The 25,176-nt window shown below is 39.7% G+C and overlaps 2 protein-coding genes across 8 annotated transcripts in view; both read right to left on the minus strand.

Moving 5' to 3' along the window:
- The window catches only part of med30 (mediator complex subunit 30), a 46,886-nt gene extending 41,730 nt beyond the window's left edge, over positions 1-5,156 (minus strand). For all 6 annotated transcript variants that reach the window (XM_030741825.1, XM_030741823.1, XM_030741822.1 and 3 more), the window contains exons 1-3: positions 5,060-5,156; positions 4,268-4,537; positions 2,025-2,183 (exon numbers count right to left, since the gene is read on the minus strand). In XM_030741825.1, coding sequence (XP_030597685.1) covers positions 2,025-2,183; positions 4,268-4,444 — 336 coding nt within the window. In that variant the 5' untranslated portion in view covers positions 4,445-4,537; positions 5,060-5,156. The remainder of the gene's footprint in view (positions 1-2,024; positions 2,184-4,267; positions 4,538-5,059) is intronic.
- Positions 5,157-10,836: 5,680 nt separating this feature from the next.
- On the minus strand, positions 10,837-24,514 carry slc30a8 (solute carrier family 30 member 8). Of its 2 annotated transcripts, none has more exons than XM_030741152.1 (9): positions 24,089-24,514; positions 22,191-22,357; positions 16,016-16,162; positions 14,975-15,128; positions 14,656-14,822; positions 14,371-14,483; positions 12,578-12,683; positions 12,346-12,480; positions 10,837-11,578 (listed from the first exon to the last, which is right to left on the minus strand). In XM_030741152.1, exons 1-9 carry the CDS (start codon positions 24,160-24,162, stop codon positions 11,433-11,435), a joined length of 1,209 nt encoding a protein of 402 aa, XP_030597012.1. In that variant the 5' UTR covers positions 24,163-24,514; the 3' UTR covers positions 10,837-11,432. The 2 variants fall into 2 exon arrangements, with proteins under 2 accessions (XP_030597012.1, XP_030597013.1); XM_030741153.1 differs by lacking the exon at positions 24,089-24,514 and adding an exon at positions 23,591-23,740.
- Between the last annotated feature and the right edge of the window lie 662 nt (positions 24,515-25,176).

The following is a 25,176-nucleotide window of genomic DNA, read 5'->3' on the forward strand; positions in this document are numbered from 1 at the left end:
CATATCCCAAACACCAGCCTGCTATGCTGAGGGTCAGCACGCCCAGGCCCTTGCCTTTGCCAGCCAGGCCTGACCACCATGCTCACTTTCGAGTGCCCCTTCTTGGGGTCCTGGTTTCCCACTTTGGGGAGAAATTTTTGGTTTCATCCGGGTTTTTTGAAGAGGGGGAGAAAGTCTGACCCAAGCAGGGGATTTCAAGTATCTTGGGATCTTATTCATACATGAATGAGGTGTGGCATGAGCAGAAATGCGGGCATTGTACTGGACTGTCATGGTTAAGAGAGAGCTGAGCTTTACAAGTCCACCTACTAATTTAACCCTCAGCTATAATCATGAAATCTGAACTGAAAGACTAAGGCCACGCATACAGGCAGTCACAATGAGTTTCCTCCATATGGTGGCTGGGCTAAGCTTTAGAGGCAGGGTGAGGTGCTGAACCTCTAAAGCTGAACCTGGCTGGATGGACTTTAGACTCTGCACAATGTCAGGAAAATACTGTCAACATTTTAAGCTTAACCGCTATCAACATGTTCTCACTACTGCAAATACTCCATTTACTTTTGGTGAGGCTGGTGCCAGGATCTTATGACCGTCATGTGTCATGTGTCACATGATGCTCACTCACTCACTCACTCACTGTGAATCAGCCAGATCATAGCCTGATATCAGATATCACACAGACTTTGTGGAGCTAGCAAGTTAAAAACTGTTTATTGTCCAAACCAACTGAGTCAGACATATACGTCCTCACATACAGGCATGCCGGTAATTAGAGAAAAGTTCAGTGCTGCAGTGCATGTGTGTAACCAGACGGTGCTCTTTGGCTAACTTTATCTTAACTTTACCTGACTGCACTGACATGTTTCAGCCCATGACAATACTTTGATGTTCCCAGGTGCACGACTGTCTTTTGTATGCTTACAAATTTCATCACCTCTCCTCCACATCACAGCCAACAAACGCTGACTGCTTCTTTTGTCTGCGTTATGCACTGAGTGCGTGCTACCACTGCAGGCATGCAACATATTGCTTCACTCTCTGCAACAGGACCAGTGTGTGCCGCAAATATGGATCAAAGAAATGTTAGAGGCGCTTTTGGAAAGTTCAAAGTTTTTCACTTTTCATATTTCAGGCTCATCTTTAAATGGATTCAATAAATTTTTCCCCTCATTAACCTATACACAATACTCCAGAGTGCAAAAGTACTCCAAACCCTTTTGTTATGTGTGTATATATATATTGCAGTTGCACTAATACAGGTTACAGAATTTGGCACACCAGCCAAACCAAAGGCTTTTACATTAACACAAAGATAAATAATAAAAATACAATAAACATTTATACAAGGGACTCTGTTATGCATACTCTTCCAAAAATACCACATTTAGCAGTTGTTTTGATGACTTTAAATCAATGCTATTGACATGATATTCATAGTTGCTGCACTGGTCCCTGAGCAAACATTATCAATCAAAGATTAATTAAAGGGAAGATATTCTCATTTTCAACTCCCTATTTTTTATTTCCGGAGTAGCTCTGCATGATTAACAGTTCAAAATAATACTTATTTATCTAATACTTGGCCTTGATTCAGTCCATCAGTTCTTCTTCTGTGTGAAACAAGCTGATTTAACTTCTCTCGCTTTAAGCCAGTTTTCTCCTGATATTCGTGCCCTTCACAAACACGGGGTTTGTTAGCTGCTGTGCACTTGACATGACCATATTAAGGATATCTCTACTCATGGCCATCAATCACATTCAATGCCAGAAAAAACTAAACCGAGCATTTGACTCACAAGGATTACTTGTAGATACACTGACATCATTATTTGAATATGTATTGTTATATTGTAACAACATATAAATGACACAAAATAGGGGAAAGGATAATAGGTTTCCTTTAATGATACACTGACTGCTAAGTTTCACAAATTTGAGTATTTCCTCAACTTTTAACGAGACTTCAATTACCTCAATAAGAGAAAACGATCATTAGTGTATTTCTTAGCGTTGTCATGTCTTACCTCTGGAGGTATGGGGTCCAGGCCAGCACAGTTTTCGTTGCATTTATCGTAGACGAGGCGCAGCTTGCGGAAGAGCACAGAAAGCGTTCGTAGATGCTCCTGGAGTTTCCCCAGCCTGTCCTGGTGGGTGTTGGGGTGGTAAGTGACTCCATTAGGCAGCTGAGAAGAACGGCAGAGGAAACATTGTGTTAAACAAAGTACTAGAATTTTCTTAGTGCTAATAAAAAGCAACAGCCATTGATCCCCACAGACTGCCAACGTGTCACAAAGCCTCTGTTGTTCCCCAGCTGATAAGGAACCATTAGAAAACCCTCTGATAAAAATGTGATAGTTTTCTTTCTACCCAGGAACGGGAGCCATCGGTCTACACAGACGCTCTAAAAATGTGTTTAACACGTTTGTGATCCTGCAACAACATGGCATATGGTTTTGATAATATAATAAAACCACAATTTAAACTACCAAACACAAACTCTGCAGCATCAAAAGACAAACAGCTTCAACTCCAGCACTTTGAATGTTTTTTTTCCCCACTCACTCCCATACTGAGGCTGCAGAACTGGCTTTCAACAACAATGGGTGTTAAAGAGCAGCATGACATGTTTTTATTGAGAGGATCGACAAGCCTCTGGGGCAGCACTGTCTGATTATAAACATCCCACATAGCATGAAACAAGCCTGCCTTGAGGGCAAGCAAAGCGAAGAGAGACGCACAGAGAAGCAGAAGGGAGACAGACAGAGAGACGGAAGGAGCGGAGGGAGGAAAAGACACATGAAGAATTTTTACAAGGATAAAGACGGCCTGTGATCTAAAAAAACAAGTCACAACAATGCTGTTTGTGCATTCTGCGGCTGAGGCGCGCTTGCTTGGCCCATCTCGCTGGCTGGGATTTTAACAAGGTGCAGGAGTGGCGTCTCTGAGGAGCAGGCAGACATGCATGATAAACTCATTCCGGTTGCATCCTTTAGATGAGGTCAAGGCTGAACTACATGTGAACTGCAGCGCAAACTAATGCACAAATAAATGACATCAACAAGCATCCACTGGCACTTAAATGAAGTAATGACTGATGTACTGTTTGAAAATAAAAGGAAAACATTTGGAAGGAAAGTGCACTAACACACTTGACATGAAAGCAATATGCTCAACTGAATAATATATGTAGAAGGATGACTTCATGACTCTTATCTACAATAGCGCTCTCTTTGTCATGACAAAATAAAAAATGAAAAAAAACTCCTATAAACACAGGGGAGATCATATGAAGGCAAAACCCTTCCCTAGCTGGTGTTCGATTTATTACAAACACTTTGACAAAGCTTGTCATATCACATTACTGCTGGGAAATATGCACTTTCGGTCATAAATTCCTGGCAGTAAACTAAACTTTGAGCAACACAATAAAATATTTCCTATCTCAAGAATGTTTAATGCAAACAAATGAGATCTGCTTGTGGCTCTCAAATGTTTATCTGGCAGGCCCGCACATGGCATCATTTTTATCATTAACAACAGAAAACAGGGACCTGAATAAAGGCGAGTGGAATAGCATCAACAAACTCCTGTTTACCCCCACCCCACCCCGAAAAGCCATATTAATTTATCTTTTATTCCATGTTTCACCTGCAGTGGTTCCCCTCCCCAGAGTTTAAGGACCACTGCTTTATGCTAATATCCATTTTTCCTGCCTTAATGATTGAAGGCATAAAAAGGTCTGTACTTTTCCTGCTCTGAGTTGTCAAAATGTAATTTGTGCAAAAGGCATATTTGGAGCTAAGGCACTGATTAAAAGTTTCTTCTACATCTTTGTACTTTCTGCCAAATTCTTTCAGAATACAATTTACATGCCATATCATTTTAATGAACCTTAAACTGTCTCTGCAGGCTTCTGAAATCTAGTGATTTGGGCTTTTTTAGCCGTGCTACAACACTTCTCCCTGTCTGTACCCAGTCTTCCCTTTATCATCATGACTGCAAGCATCATCTTGTTTTTAAATCCTGCATCAAAATGCGTTGATAAAGAACTGCCTTCCTGACTGGCAGTTGCTTTGTTATAAGAATAATAGTCATCATGTCATGTTAGCATACTGTATATATATATATATATGTCTCTGTATATCTTTCGCCTGGTCCATTTTATTGTCAGCATATTTAGACTTTTTTTTTTCTTCACTGCTCTTGTGTCATGCTTACAGTTCTTGAACATCTTGGAGTGGTGTTAGGGCTACAAAAGGGACCACACCTGCATGTTCCTGAGCAGCTGGAAGATCTCCATGGTCCTGAGGACGATGTCTTGGACCGTCTCCTGGCCGATCCGACACAGTGAGGCCGTGTTGACATCACGTGCCGCTTGCACCTGCTGTTGCTGCTGCTGCTGTGGTGGCCCGCCAAAAGGTGACACAAGAGGTGGGGTCGTCATGGAAACTGCAGGTGAAGATACTGGTGGAGGGGGGTTGCGGGTCCACTGGAGTTTACCTGTCAGGCTATTCCACACCAGCACACCTTTACATGCCTTCAAGAAGTGTTTTACAGGAGTGGGAGAGGGAAATCAAGATGAAGAGGAGGAAAGTTGGAGAAGTTAAAGGAAGTTTGCGTTATTCTACTTGCTTTATAACGACACCAGCTTTGCTACAACTTAATAAATAACTTAATAAAGTATATTTTCAGCTATCTAAAAACTCCACAGCTGTGACAAATCAACTAAAACAACACGTTAGTCTCTGTGCTAACGTTATAGCCTTTAAAATAAGTTGTCTACCCGAGTTTAAGTACATTTAAACGCTATTCCACGTCAGTACAAGTCTTTCATATGCCGTCCCGGGCATTAAAAGACACACCCTGATTAAGTAACGGGTCAATTAGCGATCATGTAAAAGTGCAGTCATTGTCACCAAAGCTAAGTGGACAGTCACACCATACGACTCTCTAGCTTTCTCAACGTTTGTTTGTGTGGTTTTTATTATTCTGACACTACTTAATATCACAGAGAGTGTTTATGTTTGCTCACCGACACAATTACAACGTGTTAGGTTACCTGTGTGGTGATAATTTATCTCTTTTGTTGACATGTCAACTCCCCTGTTCTGCTCCTGGGATCTCAGCTGCTGCTGCAACTATCGCGAGAATTTCTCCTCGACACCGTTACTTTGGATGATAAATGATGTAATAGAAGCGCCACCTGAAAGATTTTTTTTTTTAATTTGCTATAAATTTAACGAGAACAAAATGTTATAACTGACATGGACTGACACTAAGTATTTATTAATATAAAATATATATTTTGTCATTGACCGCTTCCCTCTGAATGTTTCGAAATCATGGCATCACTACGGTAAAGCAACGCGCACTCGAAATTTCCTCAGGCTTACCTAGGGTAACAGCGACACAAACTGGCTCATTCATATATAACAGCATCACTACCACACATCTGACTTCATTAGCCCCCAGGCCAATTTACACCACATGATTGCTTCTCATGGGTCATTCTCTTTCCCCTACTCTGTGTTAAATGAAATCCCTCAGTGCATCTATCCATCCATTATTTATAGGCTACTGTACAGCTGTGCTTGGATTGTTTTGTGAGCCATCAGAATTCAAATTAATTTGAAATACAAGAGGTGTCACGAATAGACAGCAAGCTGCAGAAGGTTGCTTCCTCAGCATGTGCTCCGTCATGCAGCAGAATTATTGCCCTGACTTACAGACACTAGAAGTAAGAAGAAAGGTCTTACCTTCAGGCTTGAATGGGGCTGAAAAAGCATATTAGGATGCTATTACTTAATTTACACCATTCATTGAAATTTCGGGCTAAAGGCTGGGATTCAATTTTGTTTTATCTGAAACACAGTTTATGTAATGGTAACCCAAAGTCTTTTTTTTTTCCACTCCTAGCAGCAACATGCAATACTGATGTGAAAAACACTGAGTTCACTTGACTGCCCACAACTTCTTAATTGCAGACGCAGTGCTGGTTAGCTTGCCAGGATGAATGAGTGTTACTCTCACAATCCCCATCTGCTATAGCGCCAGACCAACTGAGGCATGCCTTTTGGAAATAAGTTCCTCCATAATCATCCAGCATGTCTTGGTGTGTTTAATTGGAAGGAGGAAGCAGCGATGGTGTGTGGGCGAAGGCAGGTAGTGAGATGGATATGCTTTCCCATGTTGCTGTGTTGCTGATTACACATACAACATTATAACAAGGGAATTATGGAGAGGGGTGGAAAATGTAAAAGTGTCAGTAAGTGCATAAAAATCTGGAGTCACCCCTTATTTCTTTATATTTTGGTTCCAAGGACCCAGACTTGCCAGACTGGTTATAAACAATAGTTTTTGTTTGGACATTGCCTGCTTTTTTTTTAATTATTATTATTCATTTTGAGTCCAGTTCTTGTACCTGACCATCTTCAGAGGAATACTCTTTTGTCTTTGTCAAAAACATATCATTAATTTTGTTCTCATTTCCTTAGTGGAATCTACAAAAAAATTCCAAAGATACTACAGGCATATCCTGACATGTCCTTAAAAACTCTGAGGTAACTGGACGAGTGGAGGACAAAAAAGGAAGTGACAGGCCTAAAAACTCTACAGCAGATGGACAGTATCTGAAAGTGATGTACTTAAGAAATAGGGAAAATCCAGCAAAATCCATATTTCACATTTTTGGTTCAAATCAGCATCAGTATGTACAGTGGAGGTCAGGAGAGCAGTACGACAGTGAGTATCTACAGCCATCTGGTGGAGGCTCTGTTGTGGTTTGGGCTGCATTTCAGCCAGTGGAATTATGAATGCAGGAGAGTACTGTCAGATTTTGATCCACCATGCAATACCATTTGGAAATAGCTTCATGACAATGATCCCAAAGACTCTGCCAATGCAGTAAGAGCACACAGTGGAACACCATCAGTTATGGACTGCCCTCCCCAGAGCCCAGACCTCAACATTACTGAGGCAGTGTAGGCTCATCCAAAGCAGAACTTTGAATGTCCTTCAAGAAGCTTAAAGAACTTTTTCTGAAGACTGCTTAAAGAAATTGCAAGTAAGCTGCCTGGGAGAGTTTAGGCTGTGTTGAATTTCAAGCTCATTAGAATTGTACAAAGTCTGTTTTTGCCTTATATGCTGTATTTCCATGTTTGTTTGGATATATTTATATAAACTGCTGCACCTCTTCCCCATTTTCCTAACAAAATATAAAGAAATGAGGGTGGCTTGAGACTTTTGCACAGCATTGTATGTTGTAAATGTGTCTCACATCTTAAAGAAGACAGCTGTCTGCAGGCACTGAGCTACCTAAGAGCTAATCTATCATCACTGATCAAAAGGAATAGAGAAACAGCAGAATGTATTGATCAAATCAAAGTGAGCTGATGAAAAATGTATTGATTTCAAAGGGCCTGCTCCTGTTGATGTAATCAAACCTCATCGTAACAAAACAAATATAAAAAACCTTCATTCATCACAAGACATGGCTCTCAGAAATCTTACCATCTTCATATATCCTCAACTGCGTGTTTGTTTAAACAGTTCCAAGCCTCAGTAATGAGCAGCAGGAAGAAAGCTCAAGGAAAATACAATTGAGACTGATTACATGCAACAGCACACAATCAGGCAGCACAGATTACCATGAAAGTGACGACAGGTTCACAGTACCACATCATGTAGTCAGTTTTGCAGGAGCCTGATTAGAATGCAGGACGGCAAGATGCAGACAGAGAGAGAGGAAGATAGGGTGGAAGTGAAGAGAGAATGAAAGCCGGAGAAGACGGACTACACGCAACCTGATCACCCCTTGTAGGGAAACACAAACCATGTAATAATTATGAGCTGAGGGGGTATCGTAACTAAAATGGATTATCTATCCACCTGGTGCATTGCCTGTGCTTTAATTAAATGCACACTGATCTGATCCCTGCAGGGCTAAGTTCAGATGGAGAGCAGGGAGTACAGCGGTTTGCTCTGAAGGCAGCAGCATGTAAAGTCCACTCAGCTGTTCTCAGATTAGTACACCTGACAGTAGAGGAAGATAGAGACAGTAGAGTTTATGGCGAGGTTATGGGCACTTGTGTGCCAGTGCAGACATCTTAGAAGCACTCCCCTCTGCAGCTATAATCTTATTACCTGATATTTCAATACCATTTGATTTAGTAATACAATACCTCACATTCATAATAGTAGGCTATACAGAGCTACCTGTGGTTCAGGAGGCAGAGCAGGTTATGTGATGATCACAGGGTTGGTGACCGCAGCTCCAGACTGACGTGTCAAATGTCTTTCAGAAACACGCTGAATCCCAAACTGCCAGTACATTGCACATTATCCTACTGCCATAAGTGTGAATGAGGAACATTATAAAGAGCTTGTGTAAACACACTCTAAAAGGGTGCTCTCATTTCCATCTTTATGTTTTTATTTTTGGACTCTGCTAGAGTATTTTTTCAAGATTCACAGTTCTTTTATTTATCCTTGTAAGGCCACCCTCACTTTTCATCTGATTGGTTGCCCCTTGCATGTAAAACATTTGAATAGTGGGGTGAATGTGTGCTTTAAATGACCTTGTCTGGGATATCACCTCCCAGTACCATCATACAGAGCCAAGAGCAGAAAAAAAATTAAGCTGTGTAAGAATATTGGGGAGGACCCAAATACAGGACATTGAGGCATACGAAATAACTTTATCCTGCCATCTTATCATGGTTGAGGGGTTGGTGTGTCTCAGTGATCTCAGAGGCTATGTTATCCAGGGGCTTTTGTCCCATGGTAGGGTCTCCCAAGGCAAACTGGGTTGTGGGTGAGGGGCCAGACAAAGAGCGATTCCAAAAAACCCCTATGTAAGAAAGATCAATGGTACAGTTGGATCAGGTGGTGGGGGAGAATGCTGGACAGCGATTCCGGGCAAACCATCAGGCGACTCAAGAAGGGAACGAAGTGCTCTACTCACATATAGTGCACATGGGACACTGACTTTAACTGAGCATACTGTCGGGCAGTGGAAGGAATACTTTGAGGGCCTCCTTAATTAAACTGACATGCCATCTGTAGCAGAAGAAGAGTCTGGGGAGAAGGGGGATGACTCACACATCACTGGGGGTGAGGTCACTGAGGCAGTTAAACTCCTTGGTGGCAGGGACTCTAGGGTAGATGAGATTTACCCTGAGTTCCTGAAGGCTCTAAATGTTGTAGGGCTGTCTTGATTGACACGCCTCTGAATAGACAGACTGGGGTTCCTATCTTTAGGAAGGTGAACCAGAAGGTGTTCTCCAACTCCTTGGCCTCCCCGGGAAGGTCTCTGCCTGGGTGCTGGGAAAGCGAGTCCGGCCATTAGTCAAACCTCAGATTCAACAATGCAGTTTTTGCTCTGGTTGCAGAATGCTGGACCAAATCTTCATCCTCTCAAGGATATTCAAGTGTGCGCAGGAGTTTGTCCATCCAGTCTACATGTGTTTTGTGGACAGGTCATGACTTGTGGACAAGTCACGACCCTCGGGGTATCCTGTGGGGTGTACTGCGGGAGTATGGGGTGTCTGGCTCATTGTTATGAGCCATTCAGTTCCCGGCTGCAGCAAGAGCTTGGTCCATTTTCATCCATAGACAGCTCTCTGGTTTTCATGTTGGTTACTCCATGTTGGTAACTATAAATGCGCACACTGCACAGGCAAAACCAAAATCTGAACCTGTATGTCTGTATGAGATCCAGTTGTAAATACCTGGAAATAAAAGCTGAGATGTTTTTTTTTGTCAAATTTTTTTTTTCAATGTCAAATCCAAATGTTTTCAGTCTACAGCAAAAATAAAGGGATTGGCCTCACTATTCCAATACTTTTGGATGGGAGTATATATAGTAGATTGTGTGCATATTCTCAGTGTTGAAAGGCCATACATCCTTGGTCTGAGATTTGCATTTGTTCAGGTTCTACTTGAGGTTGCACTGGTTTGTTTTGGTAATATTTTTAAATCTGTAGTATGTCAGTATGTAAAGTCTCGTAACACCATTCAAAAGCACAGTGAAGGAAAAAAGTGTAAGCATGTGGGATGTGAGCTGCTTTTTAACATTTGAGGGAGAAATAACCACTGCCTCAAATGTTTGGTATCATTTAGTTCGAAATCTAGAAAGTAACAGTAACAACCTCGAGCAGAAGACCTTAAAGGCCTAGTGAGCTCTACTTCTAAAAATAATGGACAGGTGGTTTCAACAGTGTCCAAGTGGGAGCGGTCACTTTTTGCTTAAAACAAAACATGCAATGTGCTTGTGTGGAGGTCTTTAGTTCTGGGAAATCTAAAAACTAAAATTAAAACATTTTGAATGAGGTGTGTGCAGACTTAACTGACACTGTTAAGTTACTAGTCAACAAAGTGGAGACAATGTGTTAAAGGGTTAAAATTGAATTTGAAGTTTAATACGGAGAAAAAAAAAATTTTTTTAATCTAATTTGTTTCTAAACTATTTGATGCAATTAATAATGTCCATTACAAATGTAAAATTAATGACTTAGTTGGCACCAACCAGCTACATGTCAGTTGTTATTAATGATGACCTTGTCCATGCCACTGAAGCTCAGGACGCCTACAGCTCACACTGCGGGATACAGGTGGGTAGACGAAGGTCAGACTCACACAAGCCATTAATATCTGAGTGTCTGCAGCATGACAGAGGCCCACGGTACACAAAATGGTCTCCGAGGTTTGCTGAAAAACTGCAAATTGGCTCAAGGTCAAAAAGGTGGGTGTTAGTTAATGGGGAATCAGCATACCCCTCAAGAGAATGGATTCATTTCTTGTGCCACTGACATGGAGAGCAAAATTCAAAATATGGAGTATTTGAAAAACATGAATATTTTATTGAGTTATTCTTTGCAGCTTGTAACTTCCTTGTGCAAAGTTAGAAGAAGTGTTGACATCATGTATGAAATGACACTCAGGTGTCTGGTATAACTGTCCGTGCATAAACTGCGGTAGAATGTGCAAATGATGGTCTGCATCCGACGTCTGAGGTCAATACAGTGAGTTAACGCTCAAAAAAAGAATACAAAACTTCAGCACCACCCTGAATCCCTGTCCCAAGATTTTGAGATAAAATTCTGACTTGTTCCATCAGTGATTTCAGTTTCATAATGAACACATTTAAAAAGCAAAAACAAGTCAAGAAAACGATGCTCATGAAAGGATAAAAATTTGACACTTGCTTTTCCCCTAAAATCGTTTACATTCAAAGCCACCGTCTTTGCTCTAAATATCTTAGGGTCTTATTCTTTGGGTTTGTAAAAACAAAAAGGCACTTTAGACACAGTTATGCAAATTTGTCACTAATGTCACAGTAAAACAAAAGCCCTCATGGTCCCCAAGAGCACCACTGATTGTCATCACCACATAGACCACAGCAGAGAAATCCTGGCTTTGTTGTGCTGGTGTTTCTAATTCTTGGGGTTCTCACACAAAATGCAGTCAGGCTTCAGGTCGGACTGCCTCTCCATCTGAATGGTAACGGAGTGGAATTTGTAGGAGGAAAAACAAGCCTGTGTCATTTCTCTGAGGACAGTTTGAGCATCCACTGACTCATCTGTGGAGGAGAGCGGAAAAGAAAGGGATTTTGTATTTATATTGTATCCATGAGCTTTTTTTTTGGCTTCAGGCTCAGATTTACAACATTAGACTCAGTCACATTCTTGCACTCACTATTTTGAGTGCGTAACTACATTTACACCATCAAGTATGGCTATAGGTCCTCTACAAATACTCAGATGGTGTATTCACATTACTTAAAAAGCTGAGTGCGGAATACTGCATATTTCTCACCCTCAGTGAGAAATATGCAGTTTGGCTACATAGTGTATGTCCTCGTAAAACATCCATCGTCTTCCCCATGGACCACATATAAAAGAGGGATGTGACTTCTGGGTTGAAAAGTGAAGCTAATGAGGAAGTGCCTTAAACCTGCATCCTTTCTAACGGCCAGCAGAGGATGCAAAACAAAGTCTGGTTGTACAGTAGTCTCATGGAAAACAACCCTTTGTCTCTTTTGTTCAGCCAAGTGTTTTATGACATCATTAAAACACTTCACTGATGTTTTTCTGGTCTCTCAAAATGCATTCTCAAAACTTTAGGAAAAATTTAGGAGGTATGTGTTAATGTGTGATTGACCAGCTGCTAGCCAGTGTCTACATCCATCTTTTATATACAGTCTATAGCAGCATTTCATAGGTCACTGATGAAAACAAGAACTGGGTGCACAAGTTTGAATTTATTTTGACGGGACTAGCAGTGCAACAACATCATCTAGCAGGTTGCACTTTGGGAAAGCAGCATTTTCTTTTAATTTCTTCTTACCTATGGCTACATGTGCCGATAACACAGCCTGGTTCATGGTGAGGGCCCAGATGTGAAGGTTGTGGACCGCTGTGACCCCTTTCACCACTAACAAGCTGTCTCGCACCTCACTGTATTTCACCCCCGATGGAGTACCTGATGCACAGATAGAACACGCAAAAACGGACCGTGATTCCACTTAAAAATATATTAACACTGTACTGGAGGGTTGATTTAGTAATAACAGCCTCACCTTCCATCAGGACAAGAAGGATGTCTCTCATGATGGTGAGGGTGGTGCATAAGACCAGTATGGAGAACACAAATGTGCAGATGGGGTCAGCTATCTTATATTCAGGCTGAAAGAAAAGCACAAAATAGAAAATGAGTAATAGCAGGAATATGTTAACCAATATTAGTTAGGTCACTTATGTTTACAACCAACAGGAGCTGACCCAAAATTGCTTTCCAGTTGAGGCAAACTGTAACACAGTTACTGGTGCCTTCAATTTTCCATGCTGACTTTTTAAATTGAGACACTCACTGCTATACAACCATTAGTTCTGAAAAAGTTGTGTTTAGTAGAGCTCAGTATCTTAGCAGAAAAACCTGCACAGAGAAAAAACAAGTCCCAACTGCTCCTCATTAAGGAACACGGGACAGTGACAATTAATTATGTCTTATATAAGAGGAGCTTATAATTTGGCAGTAATGGCTGTCTAGGGAAAAGATCTACAACACCCTGAAGTCACAAAGGACTCTGCAGACAGACTGAACAGTGAGCATGGCTCCATCTTTCCTGCTGGAAACAGCCCCGACTTTGTGCTGCTCGACTTTTCTCCGGGGAACCCGGTTTTTAGCACTGAGAATACTGAGTGTTGGAAGCTAACAATAACACAGGAATTATTAAATGACTGTCACTGTATGCTGCACAAGACTCACAATATCAACTGGGTTTATGAAAAATTCAAACTAATAATGATCGAAATAACAGCCACAACTTTAGGAATAACTTCAAGTAGTTTGAAAGTTTTCAACCGTTTAGGTTTTATCTTTACATTATCAGATATTACATCTACTGCCCAACAAGAATTTGTTACTGTATGTTAAAATACAGTTTTTCAACTTCAGGCACACATAAACTGAGAGACACGTTAACATTTTTGAGTTACCTTTTGTTGTTTTAGTAAAAAATATATAATTTTTGTTGTCTTGTATCCCTGGATTAATTATTCAGTTACTGCTTCTTTGCGTCTCCCTTCACACTTTAACTGTGAATCTCTGACAAGCACGACAATGATTACAGTGAACTCATTGTCATGTTCAAGAATCCGGTTTGATAGGATTTCTGACATGTTGTCCTGCTGGAAGAAGCCATCAGAAGATGGATACGCTGAGGTCATAAAGGGATTGATGTGGTCAGAAAATATACTCAGGTAGGCTGTGGTGTATAAACAATGCTCAGTTGTTACATCATTACACCACCACCGAGAGACGTTCATGTGATGCTTGCGTGGGAAAAACCCCAGCAGATCAGCAGATTCTGAAATACTGCCCAGACCAGCCCACATGGCACCAACAACCATGCCGTGCTCAAAGTCAATTAAATCACCTTTCTTTCTGCTATCTCTGTTTGCATAGCACTGCAAACAAGAAAAAAAAAAAAAAAAAAAAAAAAACAATTGACAAGTGAAGGCACGTTCCTCAGAACAGCTTCCTATAGATCTTGCTGCATTATTTGTTCTCATTTGTACTCTTAATGACCTGATTTAAACTATTCTGCTGATTATGTTAAGCGCTTTGTAGCTATATTTTTTCTGGTTTTGAAAGGCACTTAAAGTAATTGTTGTTTCACAGAACAAGAAAGAAGAGGAAAAGGTTGCCTACGTCATCAACGCCAGAATGTAAGTGATGATGTAACCTTAAAACGTCACCTAAACTAAACCCAGTACTTTCAGCAAGGAGAACACACCTGATGAATGTGTGGTTAAACGTGGCTTCTGGTAAGACTAGAAAAAAAAAAACACTAGATAAATGGCGTGTTACCTTGAAGAAGATAATGATGGCACTGACGAGCACGCTGATGCTCTGGAGAAGATCTCCCAACACGTGCACAAACGCTGCTCGCACACTTGCATTGGCCTGCTGAGCTCTCTGTCCTGTCAGGGAAAAAAGTAACAATAAAGCCAGTTATACAATTAATTATGTTCCACTTTAATGTGAGCATAATGGCTTATAACATTAAAATCCATTCATCTTCTTCCACTTATCTAACAGCATAATAAATTCTGTTAAAGTGGGGAAATAGTGATTTCTGTACTTAGAGCGTACCATAATCAGCATGATTTTCCTCTATGTCTACACAGTCATCATTCGAGCGCATGCTGTTTGAGACCTGATTCTTGTCTTTTGCTTTCTTGTGACTGTGACCATGCCCATGTGAGCTGAGCCCGCCATGACTGTGGCCGTGGCCAGACTGGTGAAGGGCAACTGCCATGCTGTTAAGAGAAGGAGCAGAGTTATGCAAGGATTTTGGCAACAAACAAGAGAACATTCTTCAAGAGTTCTCAAAAAGTACAGTCCTCCTCCCCGTAAGACTTTAATCAAATCACAATCTCAAAGGCAAATCAAGTGTGCGCATATTACTCACATAATATTGGCCACTACAGCACAACCAGAGGTAATGAGCATGATATTTCCCTCGATGGTGTAGTCGTCACTGATGAGGCGCTCCACAGCCAGGTAAACCAACACTCCTGTTACCAGCCAGATGGTGAAAACAGACAGCAGTGCACCCAGGATCTCTGCATTAATAAGAGACATGGAGAGAAAGAGGAGCTGCAGTCATACACACTGCTGGAAACTGCTCTAGATAACAAACCACAACTCCAAATTGCTCAAACTTTAATATGCAGTTAGTTACAGAATTTTTTATTTTTTTAATGCACACAGTAAGCTCGAGTGTAGATGTAGATCTGCGCTGATTACTGAACTAAACTACAAGTCGACAACGCTCCTACAGCATGAAGACAAGTAAGTCAAAATAACATCCACACACTGAAGTCTATGATGTATGGCTATAGGACGTATCCCCTGGCATACCGCAATGAAAGCCCTGCTACTCTGCAGTGACACCCGCTCATTTTGCATGCCATGTTAGTGAAAATTAGTTTGCAAAGGAATGAAATAAAGAAAACATGTCATGGTCCTGGGGCCCAGTGTTTTGTTCCTTTTGTATAGCTCTGTTTTGTTACGTTTCTGTTAGTAAGCGTCAGTTTACTTCCTGTCTTATTTTGGTAGTGTCTTGTTTTGTGTGCAGTGTGTTCAGTTTTGCTTCCTTGTCTCAGTGTAATTTGGTTTACCAGTGTTCCCTCCTGTTTCCACTTCCCTCATTAGCCCTCCTGTGTATTTAAGTCCTGTGTTTTCTCTGCTTATTGTTGCGTCATTGATTATGGCCTGTTGTAGAGAGTGTGTGTTCCTGTCTAGCCTTGCTTTGTTTTTTGGATTACGCTACATTTGGTTCACAAGAGGTTTTTGTATTTTGGTTTGGTGTTCATCTCAAACACATTTTAGTTATGTCAGTCTCCGTAGTCCTGCACCTGGGTCCATCCCTGCCTGTCACACAGCCCGACATGACAAAAGATGAAATAAACTAAAATCTAACTGGTCGATACATCCTGTAATGCTGTACCTGCACGGTGCCAGCCATAGCTGAGTTTGTGGGTCGCTGGTCTGGAGGAGAGCCAAAGGGATAACAGGCTGATGATGAAGCTGGTGAAGTCCACCAGCAGGTGGGCAGCGTCTGTCATCACCGCAAGGCTGCCTGCAAAATACCCACCTGCAGAAAGACAGAGTCAGGACGGTTACTAAAATGGATAAAATACTTGGTACTTTACTGCTGTAATGACAGATTTATACTCTTAGAGGTGCAGAGTGTATATATAATTTAGGAAAATAAGTGAACAGGCCACAAGGTGTGAGAGCCGGCTGAGCACTGTTGGAATATTCATAGTATATGCCACCTACGTATATATATCTTATGTACGTTTACTTCCCTGAGATATTTGTCTAGAAAATAACTTTACTGATTAAAAATACAGAAGCTTATAATGTTCTGTGTCATCATGAACTTTGTGTTCTGCCTGTACAATGAGCCAAACTGATGAAGACTACACAGTGATAGAAATGGAGACTTCGAGGTCACCCTGTTGTTGAAATTATCTGTTTTCCACATTCTGTTTTGTAAATGATGTAATCAAGACTGATATGCTCTGACTATATGACAACTGTAACTTGAATTAGAAAGTGCCAGTACTTCATGCCATCTCACACGAGTATGGTATGCAGTTCTGACCCGGATTAATCTGTAAACTGTTTGAAAATGGCTTTATTAAATTTAATATTTGGACTCCTTATTCCGTTCTATTGTCTAATTTCTGTTTAATAAACGAACACGCCGGAACCTCAGGGGATAGGTGGTTTTTCAGGTTTCCTCAGATGGTGACCCCGACGTGATTAAACAGGAATGTTTTTCATTTTTAGATGTTTTTTGAGTTTCTTGGGAATAAGGAGTGAATCTGGCCGCCGGTAATCGTTGTTTTGAGAGTCCGAGACAGTACTGACTTCTAGACTCTATCAGTGACCAGGAGATCTCCACCTAAAGGTTGGCAGAAACCTTTTCTAAATATCTGCATATTGAATTGCATCAAATTATGGTCACTGGTGGTATGACAGGAGGACGGTGTAATTCGAGCCATTTCACACAGGTGTAAGAGTTTAAAAGAGTTAAAGAAAAGAGTGAAAAGAATAAAAGTTTAAAAGAGTAAAGAAATATAGGCAAAATGAGTCGGACGGTGATGAGCCCATGGGCCGTCTGGCCAGCGGACCGAACGAGTGCCCTTCTCAGGGGGTTTTTAGGTTTAGAGGGCCTTTGGTTTTTTCTGAAATCTAAAGCAGAACATTTGTTTTTTACTCATATCCTTTGGAAAGTTGAGCGGCGTAACAGTGACGCGTCTGTTTACGGCTCCCGGTAGAAAAGTTGATAGAGTAAACACTGGTGGTCTTCGCGGTTCTTTTCATGAACATTGATCTCAGAAATCCATAAAAGCAACTAAAACCCTTTAAAAGCCTCAAAAGATAGAGATAAAGAATAAAGAGAATAAAGAAAAAGTAAAAGAATACAGAGAAATAAAGAAATAAAGAGATAGAGAAAAAGAGTTTTGTAATAAAAATAAAAAATCCTAAAAAAAGAAAAAATATAAATGGTACCTTGCTAATATTGTTTTTGTTCTTGCAGTTTGGACTGACTGACAAAATGACTGATGACACTGGGTGTAGAAAAGGGGCTCCGGTTAAAAAGAGGGTGAAACTTCAAAATAAATGGTGATGTAAAATTATTTTAGTGTAAACTTCCAAGCACAGATATTAAGCTGAAAGCTAAGTTTAAAGGAGAAATCTCTCCATCTTAATCAGGTAAAACTTGATCTTTGGGTCAGAAACTAACTAGCAATCCCAAAACTAGGTCACTTGGGAAAGAAAAATCTATAACAATAATGAATATTGAAAAAACTGATGGATGCTCGAATGTGTGTCTGTGTGTAAGGAGGCCTCCACATGTCTGTCTGTGTGACTGAGTACTGCTGTGTATTTGTATTGTCATGTATGTTTCAGAGAGAAATAGGAAATAAGGACAAAATATTTTGAGGTGAATTTGTATGGTGTTATTTTTTGTTGTTTAAAAGGAACAGGACAATGTTACAGTGGTCAATATTAGTTGTTTTGTAATCCATAGCTGTGTGTGTGTGTGTCACTATGTGTGGGGAAGAAAAAAGGAAAAGAGAATGGTGCCAAGGTTTTAGCATTGCTGTGTGTGTGTGTGTGTGTGTGTGTGCATTTTATCTCAAGGATGTGTGTGTGTGTGTGAATCTAAGTGCGAGCCAGAGAGACAGAAGTCGTGTGTGTGGATGAGTTATAGCTCTAAGTTTTTTCTCTTCTTTTCTTTCCTTTAATTTGGGCTGAGATGGTTGTTGATAAGGTAATGATGGTCAAAAATTCTCAGAAGGAAGGTTTCGCTTCTGATACATATGAGAGATAAGCCGACCACAGATGGATAAAAAGACAAAAAAAAATTAAAAATCAAAAAAAAAAAAAAAAAAAAAAAAAAAAAAAAAAAAGGGAGTCAGGATTTTATTGCTTTAAAAATAAATAATGAAGAAACAAAGTCACTAAAATAGATGCCTTGAAAATTTCAGGTTGAAGTATTTTTTGCAAATTATTAGAGGTCATTTTTCCAGAAGATTGTTGTTAAATTTCAAGAAAAAGTTTTCGTGAGGAACTTGGTTTTAGTAAAACCTCAAAAGAAAGGTTAGAAGAAAAAAAAAACAGTGCATGCAAATACTTTGTGAAACAGCCGAATTTGAGACCCAAAACAAAGTGCCAAACTTTGAGCTGCTGCTCTGCTACAGAGCAAAATATAGAGAACTAAAAAACTTATTGGTTGGCCCATGTAGGATAGAATACAAGTTCCCGATTTACTCTTTTGTGCATTTACATTTATTTGGTAGATTTGTTTAAAGCTAAGATTTAGAGAAAAGCAGAGAACATTTGAATTTTGAGTGTCTGAACAATTTGATATTGAATCCAGCATTAAAGGAAAAAATCCCAGAAGCTAAAAATATAAAAATCAGTTTGCCCTTTTGATAAGTAAGCTAAATTAAGGTAAATTATTGAGACAAACAGAGTTAAGTCTCAAAGGAGGGAGACAGACCAGCAGAAAGTTCAAGATTTAACTAATGAAAATCTCTCAGTTTTATTCTAACAGGAGCCTGAACATCACTGGAGCTACAGGAGACTGAACTGATCAGCTACCAATAAAGAAAGTGGTGCAGATCGAGGTGCTGAAGCTCATCCTAAGATCTCCTGAACAGACTTACAGCTCCATAAACTCATATAAAAAGGCTCCTGGTGCTCAAGGAGGAGGAGGCCAACCATCTCACAAACAGGTGACCTGAGAGTTCTTGACCCTTGACCTCTGTGTAAAGTCTGAGACCAGGAGGAGAGTCATCAACAGGAGATCTCTTCGACATGGGGAGCGTTAGGCCTTATGCACGCTCAGTCATAGGTTTCAGTGAAGAAAGAACACATTAGAGGGTCAAAGGTCAAAGAACTCCCAGGCAGAAAGCAATTGATTTCAAGATTTTAATTACAGTTATGCTATATTCAGTAGTATGACTCAACTACTATTATAAGGTCAACCCCACAGGGGCCAGAATTTTGTGGTTTCAAGAGTATAATTTGTTTAATGCTTCCTTCAACACTAACTATTGTTCTCTTATAAATTCCCATGAGGCCTCAGGGGGACACGCCCTGATTTCAGTTTAGACGACCAAAGATGACAAACCTGCAGTGAGCTGCATGTAAGGTCAACAAGCAATGGTGTTGTGAGTATGACCTCTGACCCTAAAAGTATCTACATTTTGACTAAAGACTGTCCATAACATTTTTATTTTTAGTTTGTTTTGTGGTGAAAATCCTACTGCAGGGGTTTTAGATTTAAAAGCATAGAATTACACAAAATGAAAAGAAAAAAATAGTTAAAGCCTCTATTTTACTGCTGAACTAGTAACAACTGCTGATGTTGTTTTAGGTCAAGGTTATGCATTTTTCCCCTTCACGATTTAATAACTTGAGGTTTACGGTCTGCCATAATTATGCTTTTCTTTTAGGTACAGACCCTAACAGAATAAATATAATTTTGAGTCCAGTAATACTTTGAAATGATTTTGACTGTCGATCTCTCTAAGATATTTTATTTCCCCAGATTTTCATGCCAAAGGAGTCAGAATTGAACAGTAATTTTATAGACAGAGTTATTTAAGATCAGAGAACTTTAAAATGATTATTTTTAGATATTTTGAGAATCATCCCATGTTTTGTTTTTTGTTTTCTTGTGTTCTTTTTGTTCCAGCTTACGTAGAAGGTGTGTCAAATTTTAATTTATGGATATTCATTTGCATTTTGAATTTTCTGATGAGTTTGAGACCAAAATGCAAAAGTTAACTTTACAATTGGATGAAAAAGGAGACAGCTGACACTGAGCTTGCAAAACAAAACACAAACACTTGCAATGAAGAAGCAGCTTACACACACACACACACACACACTCACTCATACACTCACTCACTCACACTCACCCACTCATAGACAGACAGAAGCTCAAATTATATTTTTGCTTGATCTGACATTTAACTCTAGGTGCATTAAATCAGGTTCACTTTTGGTGGATTGAATCCACTTACTTAGTAAATTAGTAAACCACTGGTATATGAAAATTTCTCAGGCTGATTGACAAAATAAAAGATTTATAATAAAAGCCATTGAATAAATACATCCTTAGAATATTTATGGGCATTTTGATGTCCTGTTTTAGTTTGTGCAAATTTAATTATTGACCCACAAGACCGGCAGTTCATGGTATTTTGTTTAATTGAAAGGGAGAAATCGGAATTTCTTCACTGGACTTTTTCCACAGGTACCTGAGATCATACCGGAGACATTATGAGCCTTTAACAGGAAACTGACCAGGATGACGGCCAGATGTGAACAGCTGATGTCTAAACAGGTGCAGGAATGCATCTCCCAGTGACAACTGCTGAATACTGTGGTTTGAACATCCATGGCTTTGGTCAATATGAGCACGATGTGCTGAAAGAAGGCTGCATACATATATAACTATTACCTGTGCACTGATCCAGTGATTGTTTTTTTTTATGTTTGGAGAAAGATTTTCATCGATTAGAACTGGATTTGATCCTGAAGGGATGCAATCCACATTTTTAATGAATTGAAAGAAAATTATTAGATAGTGACTGTTTCATGTTACTGTTTGTCATGTGGGCCAATTTATATGCAGGATTTACTTTGGACTGATTAAATTTAAATGCTAATCCACTTCACTGAACAAGATTGACATATGAAAGACTAATGCTTGTTTTCTTTTTGTTTTTTCAGGCCATAAGAAAGTATAGAAAGTAGGTACATCCATTATAAGTATGACTTTATTGTATGACATTATTAAACCCTGTCTAACTTTTGCTAAATTCACAATCACAATACTATAAGATTAGTTTTCACAGAATCCTCTTCTGGCTTTTAACATCAATACAGTCCTGGCTGACCACCCGAGGTCAGGCTGGTGAAGTTGACCTTAGAAATGTCTAAGGTCAAAAGGGGGATTGTTGGAATATTCATAGTATATGCCACCTATATATCTTATGTACGTTTACTTCCCTGAGATATTTGTCTAGAAAATAACTTTACTGATTAAAAATACAGAAGCTTATAATGTTCTGTGTCATCATGAACTTTGTGTTCTGACTGTACAATGAGCCAAACTGATGAAGACTACACAGTGATAGAAATGGAGACTTCGAGGTCACCCTGTTGTTGAAATTATCTGTTTTCCACATTCTGTTTTGTAAATGATGTAATCAAGACTGATATGCTCTGACTATATGACAACTGTAACTTGAATTAGAAAGTGCCAGTACTTCATGCCATCTCACACGAGTATGGTATGCAGTTCTGACCCGGATTAATCTGTAAACTGTTTGAAAATGGCTTTATTAAATTTAATATTTGGACTCCTTATTCCGTTCTATTGTCCAATTTCTGTTTAATAAACGAACACGCCGGAACCTCAGGGGGATAGGTGGTTTTTCAGGTTTCCTCAGCACAGACAAATGAACCAAACAGAAACATCAGCTATCGTCATGTGATACACACACTGAAGAAATGAGAACAAATGGATTACCACAAAGAAAAATCTGCAATGGAGAAAAGAAAAGCAGAAAATCAGCGTGACTCACCGAGGATCTCACCAATCATGAAAATCAGGCAGATGACAGAAACCAGGTACAGCCTCTTCCTGGCAACTTTCCTCTCTATCGCTCGGTCCTCCTGTGCTCGGCTGTTGTCATGGCAGTGCTTAATGCTGCCCGTGCCATTTTTCTGTAAGGGTTGCTGGTTTGGAGCACTGGGTATACAAAACCAGAATAAATGCAATGAGAGGGTAGCATAGATAAATAGATATGCATATGTAAATTCAGACTTCAGTGCTGGGTCTTTAGAACTAGTTGCTGTTTAGTTGCCTAATTAGCTGTCCAGAGACGGGAGGGTCACATGTCTAATCTGCTGGCAATAAGTAACAATGTGACAATATCGGGAATAAACAAACATGTTTACACACATCAGAAACACATGTCAGAACCCACTACATTTCCACTGTCTTTGTTTGTATTGGCAGCATTTAGGATTCTAAATATTACATTATATGTAGTTTGCATCCAAATGTGTCACATTTGAACTCTGATCTCATCTTCACAGTTGCCTTTCTTTCAAGTTGACCCCAAAATGTGTTGAATCTTTAAAGAAAGTATTGTCAAGAGAAACACAATGAGCTGCCTAAGTTAGTTAGAAATATACTGCAGTATAATATTATATAATAAACTCAAGTTATTCATGTCCAGTTATTTACAAATCAATACTCATTATCTATTACCTACTCTTAGATAATGTTTGTGTAATCAAGCCCTCATCTGATTTTCGCTGCACAACAAACTTCTTAAATTATGTTTAAAAAGAACAAAGAAAACAAAATGAATACACAAAATGCAATAATATTCCCTTTAAAGGAAATCCTACCCAGAGAGTGGGCGTTTGTGCCACGGTTAAGCTGTGTAGTGGGAAGGGTAGGACCCAAATGCAGGACCCGTGAAACTGGAGTTTAACTCTTAACAGCTTTTATTAGCTGGAGGCTCACAAGTTACAATAAACAAGTGAATCTCAACCAAGGCTGACATTAAAAAATATATTTTTTTTCCACAAAGAGAGATCTAGCAGCTGAAATTGCAACAACTATAACATAAAAGTTCTATTTGATTTGATTATTTAAAAATATATCCTTTAAAAAGTCTCACTGACATTGATTAAAAATGTCTTTTTTCTAGAGAGATCTGGCCAAGAGAGCAACATAAATAAATATAAGAATTCCATAAAGATATTTTAAGTGGCCAAAAAGGTCTGGATTGATTATAATGCAGAGCAGAGTAGGTACAATAATGCAGAGTCTTAAAGATACTTGCAAAACAGGTCATTTCTTTATCTTACATACAACCCCTTCCTAAATCCTGTTGACTCCAGCCTATTTATCAATATAAACAAAGATATTAGACATTACATAGAAAAACACCGGCAATAACTACAACACCTGAACGCTGCTCCGGGTCGTTTCCCCTGGCTGTAACCGACTTGTAACTCAGCCCGATAATAATATTAACATTAGAGGACCCCAAAGAAACAATCACAGTAATTAACAAGTGTTTTAAAGTATGTCGATGTGCTGCTGTATCATGTGCACACCTCCCTGTTAGGCAAAGGTAAAGCCAGCTAAATGAGCTAAATCAGATACACGTTTGCGCACAGCTAAATCCCATCACACACACACACCCCCCCAGGACCAAACCAGTTCCGTGTGGAAAACCAACAGGTCACAGTGGACCGTGAGCAGATACTGCCTGCAGCACAACCACGAGAACTGAGAGAGATGCCCCACTTTTCACAGTGAAATTTTGACAAAATGCTTCTTCAGTCTCATTTAACACCAAAACTTACATAACCATTAAGTTTTTAAGAATCCTTTTATTTACTTATATGTTTTGGGAATTTTTTTTTTTAAATATTATTTAAACAAACTTTAAAGTTTTACCTTGCCGGTGTGCTGTATGTCTTCTTGGCTTCTGTCACCAGGTGAAATTTCTCTGGATCCTTGCTTTTAAACATGACTGGTGTCTTCACAGATATTATTCACAGAAAATTCCCAAAGTGGGGAAAATGCTCAGAATAAGACAAAAACGTATTTCAGAAAAGTAATAGAATAAAAAAAATTTTTTTTAATTATAGCTCCGTCTTTTTGTAGCTTCCTCTCCCTCTCGCTATCCTTTTCTGAGATCTTTTGTTGTTTCCTCTTGAGAAGCGTCTCAACAGCCGCTGGATGTCCTCTGCAACAAACCGGGGTGCAAGCAACAAAGATTTTGATGCAATCTTGTGACCAACACTTTGCACCGTGTGCAAACTCAGAGCCGCCCGGAGCGCTGCGAGCCTGGAGGATGGTGAGGGAGGTGATAGCGCGCATGGGGTCCAAAATAGGCACAAGGCAATATTAAGGGTAAAATATTAAAACAAAATAATGCCAGGTGAACCTCTTATGAATTTTATAACGTTAATGATTATTTCGTGTTAAAAACCCCAGATTCACCTTTGATTCATTGACTGATTATGGAGGATTTCACTGTTGAGCACAGCTCAAAGTACCGCTTGACTTCTTCGGGGCCCGCCCACCTCCTCTGATCAGCCGGCACTCAGTGATTACACAATCAAGTTAGAAGTGCCGTGCGCCCCTTTCTCTTGCGTTATCGCGTGGCATTATTTCCAAATCTTTCAAGTTCGCTGCTCTTCTCTGATGAAACCCGGTGTCGGCGCGGTCTTACTTAACACCTCGAGAGGATTTTGGTTCCCAAGCACGTGCTCGTACAGCGGAGTTTACTCGTCAATAAGATTTTTAATCGCTTTGAATGAAAACAGCCACTTACACTTAGTCTTTATTAGCAGTGTGGAGTGCGTTATCATTGCACTGAATTGCACACTGAAAAATAAATAGCTTTTTGCATGGAAAAGTGTGTATGTGTAAAATCATTGCTTATCTGTGCTTTAGAAATTATTTATTGCTTTATACTTATTGTAGGGTCTTTACCTTACAATGTAAAGAGCCCTAAGGCGACTGTTTGTTGTGATTTG

This window comes from Archocentrus centrarchus, chromosome 11 (assembly GCF_007364275.1).
Source record: "Archocentrus centrarchus isolate MPI-CPG fArcCen1 chromosome 11, fArcCen1, whole genome shotgun sequence".
Lineage (NCBI taxonomy): Eukaryota > Metazoa > Chordata > Actinopteri > Cichliformes > Cichlidae > Archocentrus > Archocentrus centrarchus.

What these genes read in the sequence shown, in the direction of transcription:
- slc30a8 (XM_030741152.1), bottom strand. Translation starts at nt 24,162, where the DNA reads ATGTTTAAAAGCAAGGATCCAGAGAAATTTCACCTGGTGACAGAAGCC. An exon ending in GGAAAATCATGCTGATTATG is followed by an intron (nt 14,484 to 14,655) that starts GTACGCTCTAAG and finishes TTTCCCTGACAG; the next exon opens with GACAGAGAGCTCAGCAGGCC. An exon ending in ATCGGCACATGTAGCCATAG is followed by an intron (nt 11,579 to 12,345) that starts GTAAGAAGAAAT and finishes TCTCCTCCACAG; the next exon opens with ATGAGTCAGTGGATGCTCAA.